The sequence below is a fragment of the Pteropus vampyrus genome, unplaced genomic scaffold (genome assembly GCF_000151845.1).
Source record: "Pteropus vampyrus isolate Shadow unplaced genomic scaffold, Pvam_2.0 Scaffold143, whole genome shotgun sequence".
In the NCBI taxonomy this organism is placed as follows: domain Eukaryota; kingdom Metazoa; phylum Chordata; class Mammalia; order Chiroptera; family Pteropodidae; genus Pteropus; species Pteropus vampyrus.
This window is the reverse complement of record NW_011888924.1, coordinates 396,920-413,832: the sequence shown is the minus strand read 5'-3', so window position 1 is coordinate 413,832 and position 16,913 is coordinate 396,920. Positions and strand designations below refer to the sequence as shown.

Sequence of the window (16,913 nt, the reverse complement as noted above, 5' to 3'; positions counted from 1 at the left end):
TGAGGGGTGACGAGAACCCTTCATTTCCCTCTCGCCAACAGAAACGAACACAGTACTCAGGACTCGCCAAATGGAGCCTGATAAAAAGGTGATGAAAGATTTTAAAAACCACCCCTACGTCGCTTTGTCTCAAATATGCCCGGGTCAAAACATATCATATCGGTGGTGAAAGGCCAGTGCCCGCTCTCTCAGGACGTTCTTCTGTCTGCATCTAAGCCCCAAGAACAACTTTTCCCTCACGGGAGGCAATAACGCCATTCCTCCATTAGAATTTCTGCTTTTCCTGGGCTGGCACCCCTGCCTCGGAGCACTCACCTCTTGTGATGGTTCATTTTATGTGTCAACCTGGCTGGGCCACAGGGTGCCCAGAGATTTGGTCAGACATTATTCTGGGTGTGTCTCGAGGGTGTTTTTGGATGACCGAGCTTTCAGCTGAAGGCCTTGGGCTGAGACGTCAGTCTTTTCCTGCCTCCAGACTCAAACTGACCCATCGGCCCTTCCTGGGCATCGAGCCTGCCAGCTTTCAGACTGGACCTTACAGCTTCGGCCCTCCTGGGTCCTTAGCTTGCCGGATACAGATCCTGAGGCTTTTTATCCTCCTTAACTGTGGGAGCTAATTCCTTCTAATTAATCTCTCGTATGTATATGCTATTGGTTCTCTTTTCTTGAGAACCCGACTAAGCCACCAGTCCAGTCCCCAGGCTGCTTCATGAGACTGGGGTCTCCACCATCCAGCCCAGCAGGTTCAGGCCTGCCAGGATCAGGACCTGTCAGGCTGAGTGCGGCTAGGCCAGCTGCACGTCTCCGTTTGGGCACTCATTGGTATTGGTCCCCAGGTAGTGCTGACACTCACACATCTCAGCCACACGGAAGCACTGTCCATCCTCGCTCATCCGCCTCTGCAGTCAGGTGCGTATTTAGCCTGTCCTGGCTAATGAAGTGTGAGCAGAAGTGACGTACCACTTGTGACCCGCACAGCCTCTCGCCCCCACTGCTCTAAACATAGGCAAAGCCCAGATGGTGCTGCTCCTTCAGCGTGGGTCCTGGAGTGGGCACGACGCATGTCAGAGCCCCCGCTGACCCACAGTGGGTATGCAACACGAACAAGAAGTGCACCCTGCAGTTTCACGCTCCTGAGAGGTGGGGGCTGTTTGTTACAATAGCCTAGGCTCGTCCTGACTGATACACTCTCCCCAACATTTACATCCGGCTCTCACAGACAAGGCAGAGCCCTAGGGTGATGTCGGTGCCAGTCCCGATGTGGACCGCAGGCCAATGAGAGCAGCAACGGGTGGTTCTAACGTGTAAATCTGATTAGATCCCTCCCCCGCTTAAAAGCTTTCTCGCTCCCCCCAGCCATGGCCCTCAGCACAACGTGCTCTCACGATGTGCATCCCTGGCCTCACTCCGGCCAGTTGCAGGCTTTCCGCTCTCCACTCCTGCTACAAGGCAGTGCTTCAGGCAGCCCTCTGCTGCCTCCAGGCTCTGGTGCTGTCTGCTTAGACCGCTGTTCCTCCCCCGTCACTCTCTATCCAACATCATCATCCCTCACCTGGACACTTCCTGTGCAGCCTACGGGTTCAATGTCGATTCTACTGCTGCTTCTGCAAAGCTCTGCCCTTGGCTCTCCCCTCACTGCAGCATCATAGTCTGTCGGCTCAACTGCCTGATCCACTAGACTGTCTTTTATTCCCTAGGCCTAGCCCAATTTGACACATAAATGACCAACAAGTGTTTATTTTAACGAAAGAAAACAAAGAAGGAAGGGAGGGAAGGACAACCAGAGGACGAATGTCACCTTTCACTCACCTGTACTGCTCTTTGGCCTGCATGATGACAAAGTCCCACTTGTAGTTAATTTTTTTATTCAAGAAATTGTAATTTTCCTAGAGGAGGAGAAGAAAATGAGAACATTAAGCTCCATGACACATGCCACATGCAAGGGACAGAAAGCCCTAAGTCAGTGAGGGTGTGCCCCTGTCTCTGTGGCAACTAGACCCGGCCACAGGGCCTCCCACCCCAGCTCTGCAAAGGCGCTCATTCAAGGGGTAGCACCAAACTCTCAGAAAGCCTTCAACTCGGCTTGGATTTTATTTTAATGAATGTATCCCAAATCTGATTAGGAAGAGGGGCATAGTATGAGGGAGAATATGGAAACTCAATATTTAACAAGAGAACATCGTAAACCCGCAAAGATAAGACCTAATATTGTGTGATACTGGCTCTTCTAAAAACATGTTTGTAAAGAATAAAAACACAGCCAAATTGTGGCCATCTGCCCAGAAAGCTAGCCTTTTGAGGGTGAGGGTGTGTCCTTTGAGAAATCTGACTCATTGAGCCTAAAACAAAAGTCTATACTATTGTTTTCCCATCACAAGCTCAAATTCAAATCTGTTCACCACATAATATGCATTATCATACATATTAAGTCATATTGTTTTAGGACAGCAAGGGCTTAAATTATAGCAGGAGAAACTAAAGCTCAATGTGGGGAAAATTTAATTCAGGGGGCTGCTTCTAAATATATGAGTGCGTGATGGATGGATGATGGATGGATGGATGGATAGATGATGAATGAATGATGGATGGATGGATAGATGGACAGATGGATGATGGCTGGATGGATGATGAGGATACATATGAATATAGCAATGAGGTAACAGGGGGAAAAAATGGTTCAAGATTATATTCCACTCAATCATCATAACCTGTGCTTGAAAGCATCTCTGTACCTTTTCATAGTCTTCTAGAATTCCTTTCTTCTTGATATTTCGCTTGGCCAGATAAATGGCTGGAGAAGGAAACAATCACATCTTCCATCATCATCATATTTTAAAATCGCTTCTGCAGCCTCTCTGTGCATGAGGCTGCTGTGCTCAGCCTGGTGCAGAAAACTCTCAGCAGACCCACTCCCTCCCCCAGGAACATGCCCAACACAGATGTGAACTGACAGGTCGTGATGACAGCAAGACAAACGTCCCCGACATGCAGGGAGCAAATAAGGAGCATGTCAAGCACCACCACCGGCACGGGGGAGAGTTTTACCATAGTCTGTATCTTCGGCTGGCCACTGCTGGGTCGGCCAGAAATACGGCGTCTGTAAAAGGAACCAGGAGACCTGGCTTAAACAGTGGGCTGTGACCCCGAGCCCCCAGCCAGGTGGCTCAAGAGATAAAACTTCCTCAGCCTCCCTGCTCCCACTGTTTCTAAAGTTCTGATCTGTGAGGATACGAAGCCAAGCAACTACCTCTTCAGATAAGATTAACCCCATTAACCCCGTATTAGTACCCAAGACTCACCTGAAAACGGTAGAGGCTGCCGTCGGGCTTGAGAATGAGATTCCTGGGGTCTTGCAGGGGGTAAATGTAGCCATACTTGACGATGAAGTTGCCCAAGTTCTGTGCCTCTGCAGAGAAGCAGTTGCAACATGGAAGTTAAGAGCAGAGGCCAAAGGTAGAAGCTCAATTCTCACACCACAAACTCCAGCACTACTAACAGCACTTCATCTAAGAAGTGAAGACAGTGGCTTCTGAACTTGGCTGTAAACAAGTATCAGCTGGGGAGCAGCTGTTAAGGAGGATTCCCCAGCCAGATCTCCAGGAATAACAACTCAGTAGGTCTGGAGGCGAGCTAACAGGTGCCACAGGTGATCCACCGCAGGTGTTGAGGGGTGACGGGGAAATCCTGGAGAAGCTTCTTTGGGCCCTTTGGGTCTAGAGAAGTCCCCAGGAGCAGGGAGAGAATGTCTCCGTTTGGCCAACAGACACTTCCTCACTCCATGGAAAAGAGAGGCCACATTTATTGTCAATTTCTCTTCCAAGGTCAGCTCTGCCTGCATCCCAGGTCCAGATCCTCTGGCTCCTCCCCACCTCACTTTAATCCCGCCCCCACTTCTGTTTGCTTGGACACATAGTCTTGTTTCTGAATTTGCATCAGTTAAGAGAAAACTGTCCTGGTTCTTTCTTAGAGGCAGGTGTCACCAAGGAAAGCAGGTGTCTTTCCATCATCGAGAGTCCTCCAGACCCGCCTTGCCCCAGGACTCAACCCACATGCCATCCCATAGCTCAGCCTCCAAGCCTCGGGAGGACTTTCTCCCCAACCCTCCCTCGTCACAGCTCACTCCCTCCATCACGGACCAGACCCTCATTTTTCATGCCTGTTTTACCAACAGCCTTTTTTTCTAGTGGGAAGTCCACTCCCCAGATTCTTTCTGCTTCAATCCATCCTTCAAGCTGCCGTCAAACGTCCTAGCTTAAACGTGATTATCGCACACACCACCATGCTCAAAAATTCCCCATGGCTTCCTGTTGCCTAGCTCCCAGATGCCCTGAGGAATCTGCAGATGTGCCCGAGGCACTGCCATCCCTCCACTGCCATCTGTACCCAGCTGAAGATGTTTCCACCAACTTCCCCTCCGCACCACTCCACCTCTGCTTCGCTCCGTCTCTACGCCATTGCCCTTGCTAGTGGCCCCTCTGAGCTCCCCTGCACAATTCACGAGCATCGTCTCTTTCAAGACCAGACGCGCGTATGCATCACCCCCTCCAAGAAGTCTTTCTTGACTGACTCCTTCCCATTTATCCGTTATTTACATGCTCTCGAAATTTTCTATGAAACGAGTTTGTCCCCCAATGATCACGCCATCACTTTTGATTCTGGTTGTTTTACACTTGTCTCTCCAATTAAACCGTCAGTTTCTCAGAGACACGGGCTAAGCCTCCATTTAGCTTCTACCCTCCAGAGAGTCTTTGGGGGGCGCTGCACACACAGTCCTCCTCGGCAGATGAGTGTCAGATGAGCTCTTACCCGGATTGGAGATCCAAAGCCGCTGGATGATCCATTGTAGAACATCACTCCCTGCAAAACAGAAGTGTCTGGCCGTCATCAGAGCCTCCTAACACATCTGCCGTTACCTGGCTGGCCTTCTCCCTGCCCAGCTGTGATCTCGTCCTTCTTCTGCTCAAAACTTTCAGGGACCCTCCCTCTCTGTTCACAACAAACCCCGAAGCCCTAATTCAGGGTCATCCACGATCTGACTCCAGCCCTATCTGCAGCTTAACCTCTCCTACACACCCTCAGTCTTCGTCTCTCTCGTGGGACTGATCCTCTTACCTTAGAATGCTTTGTGCATGGACTAGCATTCGTCGAGTTAGGAAATAAACAGACTAAGCCTTACCCTGAAAAAAAAAGAGCCAAGACAAGATGTCCGTGGGCCTCTAGATGGAGCCTGGACACACAAGAGTAAATCAGAGCCAGGGACGGGAGGAAAAGTGGGGGTGCGCTAAGGGCGGGGTTCTCCTACGCCCTCATGTTCCCATGCAGAACGCTGAGGAGTCGGAGAACTCTAAATTTAAACCTGGCCTCCCAGGTCATTACGAAGGTACTTTAGTCAAAGCAGGAGTATGGCACGTATTTCAGTAACTCTCGGTAGGGTGATTTATAACTTTGGACAATGTGGGCCCCATTCATTTTCTTTGTCCTCTTGCCCTGGGCTCTGCAAGTTTTAGGGACTGGTCTGGGAACAATGCAGAGTGAAGAGTGATGTGAGAAAAGCAGGAGAGGCAGATGAGATCAGGAGAGAACGTGCACCCCGCCCGCCCCCCCGCCCACCAGGCATTCACATCTATCTAAGGGCCCAGGCGAGACCACTTCCACCAAGCCCAGAACTGCCGCGGGACCCCAGGGACACTGTGTGCCTCCCACTCGACCTGGACTCTCCAGCCCCAGAAGCAGAACATGCTCCTTGTAGGAGGAGGGCAGCTCGTCTCAGAAGAAAGACAAGCTGACCTGGAACCAAGCACCCCAATTCAGACACCATCTTGCAAATGCCAATGACCTCACTTTCCAGCAACTTTCAGCCTGCTGTACGAAGGCCGAGTTGGGTCCCCTGTCTGCACGGGAACCAGCCCACAAAACACACCAGAAAGGAGGACACTGCCTGAGTCCCTGTAGCTGGACTGCTACGAATGAGACATCCCTCCTAGGAAGGGGTGAAGGGTCATTTCCTCTGGTGCCCTCCAGGGAGGGCCCTTGTGGCCCGCTCACACACTCTCGGGGCTTAATTATCTGCCCACGGCATGGCTGAGGATGGCCAACCTGTCGCTCTTCCCTTCCCGCCCACGCCCTAAGGCACAATGTCCAGCCATTGTCTCTGTCAGTGCCCGTGTGCCAACCATGATCGTTTCCACTGGGTTCTTCTCCGTTGCCCTTGGCTTTATTAACCCCCAGCGGGCTGTTCAGGAGGAAAATTCTTCATCTAAATTCCTATTTAAAATTCTAGGACGGTGTGTTTTAGACTTTCCCTCTCCAGTCTCAGTGACTGCCATGCAGCGGTACGCAGACCGGGGGAGGGGCCCAGGCAGACAGCAGACTGATTAGTGCTGTCCGCCAAGGAGCCGAGGGTTTTCTCATGCACTTGACCACTTCCTGAAATAGATCAAATGAGATTACGGGGCCGCGTGGTCTGTGCCGACAGCACAGCGGCTCCTACGTCAGCCACCTTCATCCCCAAAAGTCCTGGGTCACCTGCCATCCGAGGAGATGGATGGCAATTACCCAATTTGTTTTGATTAGCGTGGATGCTGCAGCTACATGACAAGGCTCTTCCTGTGCCCTGTTCTGACAGCAGCTGGAATTCACCAGCAGGAGCAACAAGGGAAAACATGGCAGGGTGGGCAGTCTCGCTCAAACCCAGAAAGCCAGGAGGGAAAGCGGCTCACGCACTCTGCCAGTGGATGAGAGCACGGACTCTGGAGTCACCCGAGCTCAGCCGTGTATGAGTTTAGGGACACAGAGACAAGCTGCTGAACCTCTTTGCATTTCCATGGCCCCATCTGCAAAGAGGGGATGGCCTTATCTATCCCTAACTTTGCCATGGGTATGAACCGATGCAGTGTGGGAAACTGCTAGCTACTGCCACCCTTGGAGCATCCACTCTGTGCTGACCACGTGCACAGCACTATCGCATGTCATTCCTGCAATCGTTCCCTTAGATAGGGATCGCTAGTTCTGCTTCTAAAATGAAAAAAATTGAGACTAAGTTTACGCAGCTAGAAAAAGGCACCCAAATGATTCGGCCCCAGGGAGCCTGATTCAACATCCAGTGCTCTTTGCACAGTGCTAGACCAGGACAGGTTCACACATTTGACAAACTTGCATGAAAGCTCCACCCTGACCCACAGCTATGCTAAGCGTTGGGGTTACCCAGATGGGCAAGGTGAGATTTCTCCCCTTGAGGGCTTTCGAATCCAGTGGAGAATTCAGGCCAGGAGCAGAGAGGAGACAGGGGCAGGGATGCCTTCAGAATCGCCACAGCTGCTCCTTAACCACTGGGTGAGAGCAAGGCACCCTGGAAGGTGTGCCCGCTGATCCCTGATCTTTAGGTGCCCGAGCTACTCCAGTTCCTGGCCTTTCTCAAGTCTGGCTCGTCAAAGGGTTTCCCTCTCTTGGGGAGGCTACCCTGTCACATTCTGATCAATTCCTCTTTTGCTCCAACTAGCCAGAGTTGGTCTGTTGCTTGCACTCAAGGAACCCTGAGTGACACACGGCTGGCAGGGGCACTCCTTCCTCCAAGCTGGCAGAAAGGCAAATGGGAGACCATTAGGCAGCTTGCCTCTGCAAAGACTAGGACATCTTGAGTGGAAAATTAATAGTCAGGTTGTGGGAGGGGTACAGAGTGAGGGCTCACAGGGAGCTCAGCACAGGGGCAAGTCCCCAGCACGTGCTCTGAAAAGCTATCTGGTTCTGTAGGCAAGATGCCTCAAAATATACCCTTTACTGCAAACCCAAAATCATAAAACGCATGCAACACAATTATCGAAATGCATTCTTACTTCGGGGTTCAGCCTCTTCTGCCTATATCCTCAAAAGAGGCTCTGCAGCCCTTTATCCCACACCCAGAGAAAAAAGACAATGGGGCTATCCCCACGAGTAGTTAAGAAGGGTCTGAATATGAATTGGAAGGTAGGGAAAGTTGGAGCAAACAGTACTCTTTTCCTGCTATCTGATTTCATTAAAACAAAACAAACAAGGCAAACAAACAAAAAGTGACAGTACAAGTTTTTTAAATGGCCTCCCAGGAGGAATGGCTTCACAAAGTGACCTCCTGAGTCCTTTTCTCCTTCCTTTTTGACCCCTTCCTCAGAAGGAGCCTGTGGTCCAGCAATCAGCAATATTTGGGGCTAGAAGTAAATATTTTAGGTTTTGTGGGCCATTATACGGTCTCTGCACAAATATTTAACTCTGCCATGGGAGGACAAAAGCAGCCAAAGACAATACATAAATGAGGAGGTAGACGTGTTCCAATAAAACTTTATTTACAAATATAGGCTGCGGGCCTGTTTGGTCCATGAGCTATAGTTTGCCAGCCCCTGCGTAGGGCCTGTAAATCACAAGATACATTACCTGTCATGGCATGCGGGATGCTGGTGACCAGGATCTTCTGATTCTGCATTCTGACCCCCGTCTCTGGGTTCTGCATATCCTTCACCAGAGCTTCAATCTGTAAGACCGAAGTGAAAAATCTGGCTGAGCAGAACGATTTCAAAAGCTGAGTAAGGAAGGCTCTTTTCAAGGAACTGAGGGATCAAAAGACACAAAGATGAGCACAAAACGCTTACAACCTACGTGGCGCTGAGTAACTATAATGCAACCAGAATAACTGTGTGCTTCACAGACTCAAACACCCTTCCCAAGTGTGAGTGCTCAGAGAAATTCAATCTGTCTTGGAGATTCTGCAGAGGCATTTAAGAGGAGATGGGACATAAGAAAAAAAGATTTTTCTGGACAGAAAAAGAGAGGACAATGTGAGCAAAGGCATAAGAGGGTGGCAGTGCCCGGGCTGGGAAAGAACAGGGGAGATGAAGCTGGAGTGGCAGGTGAAGGCCAGATCACAGTGAGCCTCGAATGCCACTCGAATCCCAAAGCGTGGATTTCGTTCCGACAGCTATTTCTGGAGAGCAGCATAATCTGGCCTGCATTTTGGAAACGTGGTCCATGACAGAGAGAAGAACATTAAGCATGAAAAAAGTTTGCCAAGGTGGAGAGAAGCGGAGACATGGCGATAGTCCAGGCATTGCAGAAATGATGAGGCTTCAGCCTGGCCATGTCCACGCCCCGGTCTATTCACAGCGGAGCAACCGGAGTGAATCTTTCAATTGTTTTAGAATGTGTCACTCCTCTGCTCGAAACCCTGCAAAGGTTGTTCTAATCAAAGTCAACAGCAAAGCTCCCCTACTGGTCTCTGTGGTTGGGACCACCACTTCCCCGCTCTGATCCAGCCCCACTGGCCATCTTGCTGCTCCGTGATCATGCCAAGCACGTGCCCAGCCTCCTGCCTCAGGACCTTTGCTCTGGCCATTCCCCGTGCCTGGACCTCTCTTCCCTGAGATCTGAGTGACTCACTCCCTCAACTCCTTCATCTTCTAGTGGTCTCAGAAGGTCCCCACTGACCATCCCACCTGGTGCTGCAACCTTGAACTTCACGCTTGGCATACCTGATCCCTTACTCTTTCCAACAGCACTCACCTTCTATGATCCCAAATAATTTACCTGTCTGTTATATTGCTTATCGTGTGTCTCCCTTGCTCCTAGAAAGTACCCTCTTCAAGGACAGGTCGTTTTTCTATTGTTGTTTGATGCTCTACTCTGCCTGGAACAGTGCCTGGTGCCCAGGTGGCACTCAATAAACAGCTGAGGCATGAGTTAATAAATAAACGAAGGAGGATAAGAAGGCATGGCTTTCAGAGCCCTAGTTCTAATTCTAGTTAACTTGAATGGACCATACTTGCAAATGATTGACTGGTTGAGCAAGGATGGCAAAGTTCATAAACGTATAGGATCAGAGCTGCCAGTTACGAAAATAGGAAAGGCAAAGGAAGGGGCATCTTCTGAAAGCAAAAGCTTCTGTTTTAGAATGTTGACTGGGGAGGGCTGCTGAGATATCCGGTGTCTGGCAGGTGACTGGAAATGACTGTCCCAACTGCAAAAGACACAAGAATCAGGGGGATGTACTAGAGTCGTCAACATCGAAGAGACAGCCGAAGCCCCAGAGAACTCACAAACCGTCCATGGAGGGCTGGGCTGCCGGAAGACAGCCACGAGGACCGCCTTGATTGCCTTTTGAGTGTTCTTTTTTAAATTTTATTAATAAAAAAATATTTTCCCACTTAAAAAAATTAAATGGAAGTAAAATCAGCTGAAGGGGATTTTAAAACAAACTGGATGCGTTGGCACAATTTAAAAAAAGACAACGCAAGTGTTTCTCTGGTCAGGGCCGGTGGCTGGCATTCTCAAAGGCTCACACACAGAGGTTTCAAACTTCACGTACCCCCAGGAAACCTCTCACCGATGGAGAAACCACGCACTCTCCCAGCTCCCCCACGTACTTGCAGATGGTCAGTCAGTCATTCAACAACCAGGCAGTCGTGGTTGACTCTGGGAAACGAAAGATAGGAAGATGTGGTCCCTGAGCCCAAGGAGTTCACTGTCTGGTGCAAGGATATTACAGGACGATACGGGAAGTACAGCGATGAAGGTGAGTCACAGTGTGACGAGAGCACGACAGTGCCAGGAGGGGCTCGGGATGGCCAGGGAGACTCCTGGTGTGAATCTTAAAAAGACAAATGGAAATTAGGCAGCGGAAAGGGAAAAGGCTGGAGGGCGAGAGCATTCCAGGCTCAAGGGGCTACAGGAACAGGAGCAAAGAACATGAAGAAGCAAGTCGAACAAAGACCTTTCCTGTCCTCCTCCGGCCGGAAGCCTTCTCCTGAGGTCAGGGCAGCTGCGTACAGCTGGACATACCCCTGTGGGGGGCTGCCCCTCAAACCCAACCTGTCCACATTCAAGGCCAAACTACAACAGCTCACTGGTCCTCCTGCTTCCCCTCGATTTAACTAACTTGGTTACGTCGTCATCATTCTCCCGCGATTTAATAACACTCCCCAACACTGTGCAGCCCTTGACAGCTTACGAAGTCCTTTGACAGTCTGCATGTGTTTGTGGTCCAAAGACCACAGACTTCTTCTACTAACTGTAGGATTTCCTCTCTGAGTCCCCGTCCTCAACCACGAAATGGAAACAATGGTAGGTAGCATGTGCCCAACTAACTGATATGATGTTGTAATCTCTCGGAATCTAATTGATTGTGTGAAAATGCTTTATAAGGACAGATACGTTATACATGTGAAAAGATATATACCTCGTAAGGAGAGATATGCTAGTGGTTATGGTTAGAATCTTCAATATTAGCAGCATTTGTACGATTAGTGCATCTTTGAAACTTTGCATGCAGGGCTGTGTAATAAAAACCCTGCTCTTCTAACCAATCAAATATAGGTATTTATCGAACGGATACTAAGTGCCCAGCACTGTGGGGAATACAAATAGGTGAAAGACATACTCCCAGTCCTTGGAGAATTGGAAAGACATGTGTATGAAAATAAAAGTTAAGATAAACACCAGGCATCTGGATGCAGTAAAAGCTCGGTTCGAATCCCAGCTCTAATACCTAATAAGCTAGACAAATTACTAAAGCTCACTAAGACTCATGTCTCTATAAAGCAGAGGTTGCAATAGTACCTACATCATCAGAGGAATGTTGTGAAGATTAAATGAGAGTAATCATTTAAAGCACTTGGTACCGTGCGATGCATAACGTATTTATTAGATGGCAATTATACACCAAAAAATAGGAAAGGCACAGATCGGAATAAAAGCCAGGGGTGGCTGAGATGATCACAAAACGGTGTGCGTCGAGGGCGAGGAGAATTTTCCTAGACAGTGAGGAAGGGGCTGTACTCCGAGGGAGGGGTGCAGGGAGAAGTCGAAATGGGAACCCTTGTAGTTAGTTCACTGTCGGGGGGAATGCAAAACGGTACAACTGCTAAGGAAAACAGGATGGAGGCTCCTCCAAAAATTAAGTAGGATTAGCGTATGATCCAGCAATTCCCACCTCTGGGTACTTATTGAAAAGAACTGAAATCAAGATCTGAGAGAGAGATCAGCATTCCCATATTTACTGCAGCACTATCCACAACAGCCAAGATGGGGCAACGACCTAAATGCCCAGTGACAGATGAGTAAATGCATCCAATAGAACATCATTCAGCCTTTAAAAAGAAGGAAATTCTGCAACGTGCGACAACATGGCTGAACCTGGAGGACGTTTTGCTAAGTGAAATAAGCCAGTCACGGGAGAACGGCTCGATTCCACTTACGTGAGGTATCTGAGAGGCAAATTCATGGAATGAAAGAGTGGGATGGCGGCTGCTAGGAGCTGGAGAGAGGAGGAAATAGGGAGCTGCTGATCAATAGACATCGAGTTTCAGTTAAGCAACGTGAACAGGTACTAGAGATCTGCTCTGCAATGTTGCGCCTTTAGGTAATAATATCGTTGGTACACTTTAAAATGGAAGCAGCTCGATTCTCGTGTGAAGTGTTCTTACCACAATAAGATTAAAAAAAAAAAATTAAAAGAGAGATAGAGATGGACTCAGCTGCACTGGAGGTGAAGGGTCATGTAGGGGACCCTGACTTGTTAAAATTCTTGCTGCCACCTCCTACCCAGCCAGCCTTGCTCCTGAAGCTGAAGGCTCCTCGCTTCCCAAAAAGGGAAAGAGTGTGAACAATGCCTTAAGTCCATGCTGAGGGCTGGGATTTCCGCTTTCAATGTGTCGATAAACCAGAATTTGCAACTGAACCACCATCTAAACCACCGTGATCAGTTGCAAGGTCGAGGTCACTCTGGGGCACAGGGCCAGCAGCTCAGCCAGTGAGCAAGACTGACCAGGGCCCAGGTGGCACCCGGGGCTCCTTGTGTGAGACGGACTTCAGGCTTCATCTGCACAGGACTGTTCTGGAACAAAAACTATTCATTTCGATTCCATTCGGAGCCGCAGTCCTTGGCCTTCTACAGTGTCAAGGCCGGGAGGTGTCTCAGGCTTCTGGGTCAGCCGAGCAGCCTCGGCAGTGAGGGGAGTAAAGAGACGCCTCCCGGGAAGGTCGTTGGGGACCAAAGGACCAAGGAGCCATGGGCTGCGGGAGTCACTCCTTCCAGAATTGTCACTCACTGTGAGCCTGGATTGATATGCTACTCCAGGAGATGCCTGACTTTCGGACGTGAGGGTCCAGGCCTCCCCTTTGCCACGTGACCTGCCAGATGAAATCCTACATTTATTCAAGAATAATTTTTACATGAAACAGCAGTGTTTCATGGTTAAGAGAGGGCCCGGGTATTGGAGAAGAGATAGAAACCCACCTTACAGGTTAGAAACCTGAGTTCCTCTGATAGAAAGTCAGGGGATTAGATCCCTTTTCTTTGAATTAAAAAAAAAACTAGTTATAAAGAGTTTGAAAATAACCTTCGGAGGAGAAATAATGAGGGTTATTTTAAAAACACCATGAGGGGAGTCAGATTCCTTTCTGTCTGTCAGGCGTGTCAGCCTTCCCACAAAGGCAGGGCTGGTGGGAGGAGGGAATGTCACATGCACTTGGAGAACACTTTGGGGGAGTCCAGCCATGGGAATTTCGAGTTTCCTCAGAACTTTCCTCATATACATTCCTCAGAGGGGTCTCCCCAACCACCTGACGAAGAAACGACAGGATTCTGGCCGGTGGCAGTGTCGCTGAGACACTCTGCTAGGAGCTGAACTGTGTCCTCCCCACCCCCAAATTCCTAAGATGAAGTCCTAACCCACCAGGACCTCAGACTGTGACAGTCTTTGGAGATGGGTAATTAAGTTAAAATGAGGCCATTAGGGTGACCCCTAATCCAATATGACTGGTGTCCTTTCAAGAGGACACAGACAAGCACAGAGGACAGACCACATGAGGACACAGGGAGGAAGCAGCCATCCCTCCGCCAGCCCAGGAGAGAGGCTGCAGGTGAAACCAGTCCTGCCAACACCATGATCTCAGACTTTCCAGCCTCCAGGACTGTGAGCACATAAATGTCTGCCGTTTGAGCCACCAGCCTGGGTACTTTGTCACGGCAGCTGAGCAGACCGATACAGACTGGGGTTCTGGTTCACCTCCAGCAGGACACCCCTTCGCCCATCGCAGGCAGGAGAGAATCTGAGTCGCTTCCCAGGTTCCCCAGGGAGTGAGGAGCCCTCGCCTCTCTGCTCCAAACTGCTGTCAACTCTCACATCCTCCTCCTCGTGTCCCGTGGGTGTCCCTCTGGAGATAAGGGACAGGATGGCCATCCCACCCCAAATGTCAATGCCCACTCCTAACCAGACTCAGCTCCCTGGCACCTCCAAGGAGCCACATCTCTTTCCCAGGCAACAAATAAATGTCACCTAACCAGGCCATGCTGGCCCCCATCTGACCCCGTGTTGGGGGCGGGGGGTGGGGCTGAATGCCAGCCCCGCATTTTCTTTCTCAGATGCCAACGAGCTGCAGTGTGACTGCAAGCATGTCAGGGAACCTCGACATCACAAAGGAGCAGAAGCGATGGCTTCGAAGGCCCCCACGCCCACCCTCCACGCCCACACCGCTCCTCGCATTAAGGAGCTGTCACTCACTATGCAAGATCTCTGGGGCTGGAATTTTCCTGTAAGCCAGAGAAGGCTCCCAGGGGGATGATAATAATCAGGACTTTTCTGTACAAAGATGAGGAAAGCGACCTAGAACCACGGGATCGTTTTGCTTAACGACGGAGAAGGGATTCCTGCTAATAGGTCTGACCACACGGAGGCCAGCTGACCTCCCAGCCATCTCGCCCCAATGTCTCTCAGCTCTTCACGAGCACCAACTGTAATCAGTACTAGTCACCTTTCCCCAAAACCTGCTCTTTCCACGCTGGTCAAATGCCTAGAGAGCATTCTACATGACCCCAGCCAACAGTGGCCAACGTCTGTTGACTCTACTTTTGTCTCTGGCGTTTCTCCTATCTGCCTACTAAATCCTGCCTCAGTGGAACGTCTAATCCCCACTCCTGGACTGCCAGGTTCTGCCCACCTGGCATCAATCTGCATTTTTGACTAGCATATCCACAGCCTCCAGTGAGTCCTCCAGCTGAGGCACTACTGACATTTGGGGCCAGATCGCTCTTTGTTGTGTGGTTGGCTGTCCCGTGCACTGTAGGACATCCAGCAGCATCCTGCTTTTACCCACTAGATGCCAATAGCATCCTCCTCCCCAGCTGTGACAACCCAAAATGTCTCCAGAGTTTGCCAAATGTCCCCTGGAGCTTTCGTCTTAGCTGTGCATTCAAATCACTTGGGAAGCTTTATTTGAAACACCAGTGCTTGGGCTCCGCCCCACTTAATTACTTAATTACCTCTTAAGGAAACCAGAAACTCTAAGGATGGTTACTTGATAGCAATGTTGTTCAAAGTGCAGCCAGAGTAGAGAAGCACTCATACCCTCTCATCAGAATCATCTTTCTAACATGTAAACCGGCTCACTTTATTCATCCCTGATTCTAAAACATCAAACAGCTTCTCGCCGAACACAAGAAAGCATCACGCTCCTTAGAAAAACACATGAAGACCCCAGTTCTGGGCCTTTCCTCACTCCCAGCCTTTCGTCTGTCGACCTCCAGCTCACCCTGAGCCAGCTGTCCCAACCCCTATGAGTGTCCCAAACCACCATGCTATTTCACACATCCATGTTTTGTATTTGCCTAAAATGTCGCTCATCTTGTCATCCTCTTGGGGGAAAAAAAAACCTGCCAATTTTCCTGGCCTCGACTCAGTTGCAAGCCCCACTCGTGGACTCTACCCTGATATCTTCCATCCCGGGAAGAAGTGACCGCTCCCTACTTTGTGATAGAGAGATAGAGTTGATAGCGACAGAGCTAGAGATGTGGATATATAGAGGTGACTCCTAGGACAATGTCTGCCACGACCCGAGAACACTTTTCTCCTTGCTCATACACCTGTCTCTATGAGACTCTAAGCTCTGGGAAGACAGGAGCCATGTCTTAATCCCCATGGTGTTCCCAGCTCCTGGCACAGTGCCTAGCACACGAGTGCACGATTGTGTGTGCATGCTGGATGAGAGAGTTATCCCAGCAAAAGATACCACACTCTGCCCAGCCTCCAAATACTTGTTTCTGCACTCCCTTCCCAAGCCCAAGGAGGTGCCGCAAGTCACCCGGGAAAGCAAGGCAGTCTGACAGGAGGCTTTTCTGTGTGGCACCAAGAAAGTCAACCCTACGGTAAACCCCAAGGGCAGCGGCACCTGGCACCAGCTGGCATGTTGATGTGAAATCACAGAGGGGGATGGGCCGGCACTGGAGCCACGGAAACAGTCCACTGTGTGTCATCATCTAACTCCTCCCCCCAGCAAAGCCATGGACCAGTGGGCTTTCCAGCTCTTTCTATCACATCTTAACGAGCCCAGGCATCAGAGATGGGTGACACCTCTACTGGTGGGCATCTCTGCCCAGGGGCTGCGTCCACCCGAGATGGAGCACGGGTGTGAGAGCCTCAGCAGCCACAGGAGAAAGCAGGGTCCTTGCACCAGCACCTCTCTCCCTGGCCCTGTGACAAGCCTGTAACTTCCCAGGTGGCTAGAGTTGTAGGGGGCACAGGAAGATCTCAAGCCGACTCTCTTAGCTCAGGAAAAAGAAGACATCCGTCTATTCCTCTCACTCACACCTGTGGCCTTTTTAATTTGCAAATCTGCTCCTGTCACTTGCCTATTCCAAATTCCTCAGTGGCTCCCTATGGGATAAAATCAAATCACCTTCAAAAGGTTCAAAAGGAGCTTCCCAGACAAAAATAAACTCTATCATCACCAAGCCAGTGTTACAGAAAATGTTGGAGGGACTTCTTTAAGAAGAAATAACATGTATGAAAAACTGGACTAAAGAATGGTAATCAAAAACAGACTCACAAATATAGTGGACAATCTGGTGACAGACAGAGGAGAAGTGGGTTGGGGGGCTGGGAGAATGGGGTGAAGGA

General features: G+C 49.9%; 1 protein-coding gene across 1 annotated transcript in view; it reads right to left on the bottom strand.

Moving 5' to 3' along the window:
• The window catches only part of RGS9 (regulator of G protein signaling 9), a 79,464-nt gene that overhangs the window by 59,415 nt on the left and 3,136 nt on the right, over positions 1-16,913 (bottom strand). Inside the window, exons 2-8 of the mRNA XM_011368571.2 lie at positions 8,404-8,500; positions 4,807-4,857; positions 3,300-3,406; positions 3,046-3,097; positions 2,733-2,791; positions 1,810-1,886; positions 679-751 (exon numbers count right to left, since the gene is read on the bottom strand). Of these exons, the coding sequence (XP_011366873.1) occupies positions 679-751; positions 1,810-1,886; positions 2,733-2,791; positions 3,046-3,097; positions 3,300-3,406; positions 4,807-4,857; positions 8,404-8,500 (516 nt within the window). The remainder of the gene's footprint in view (positions 1-678; positions 752-1,809; positions 1,887-2,732; positions 2,792-3,045; positions 3,098-3,299; positions 3,407-4,806; positions 4,858-8,403; positions 8,501-16,913) is intronic.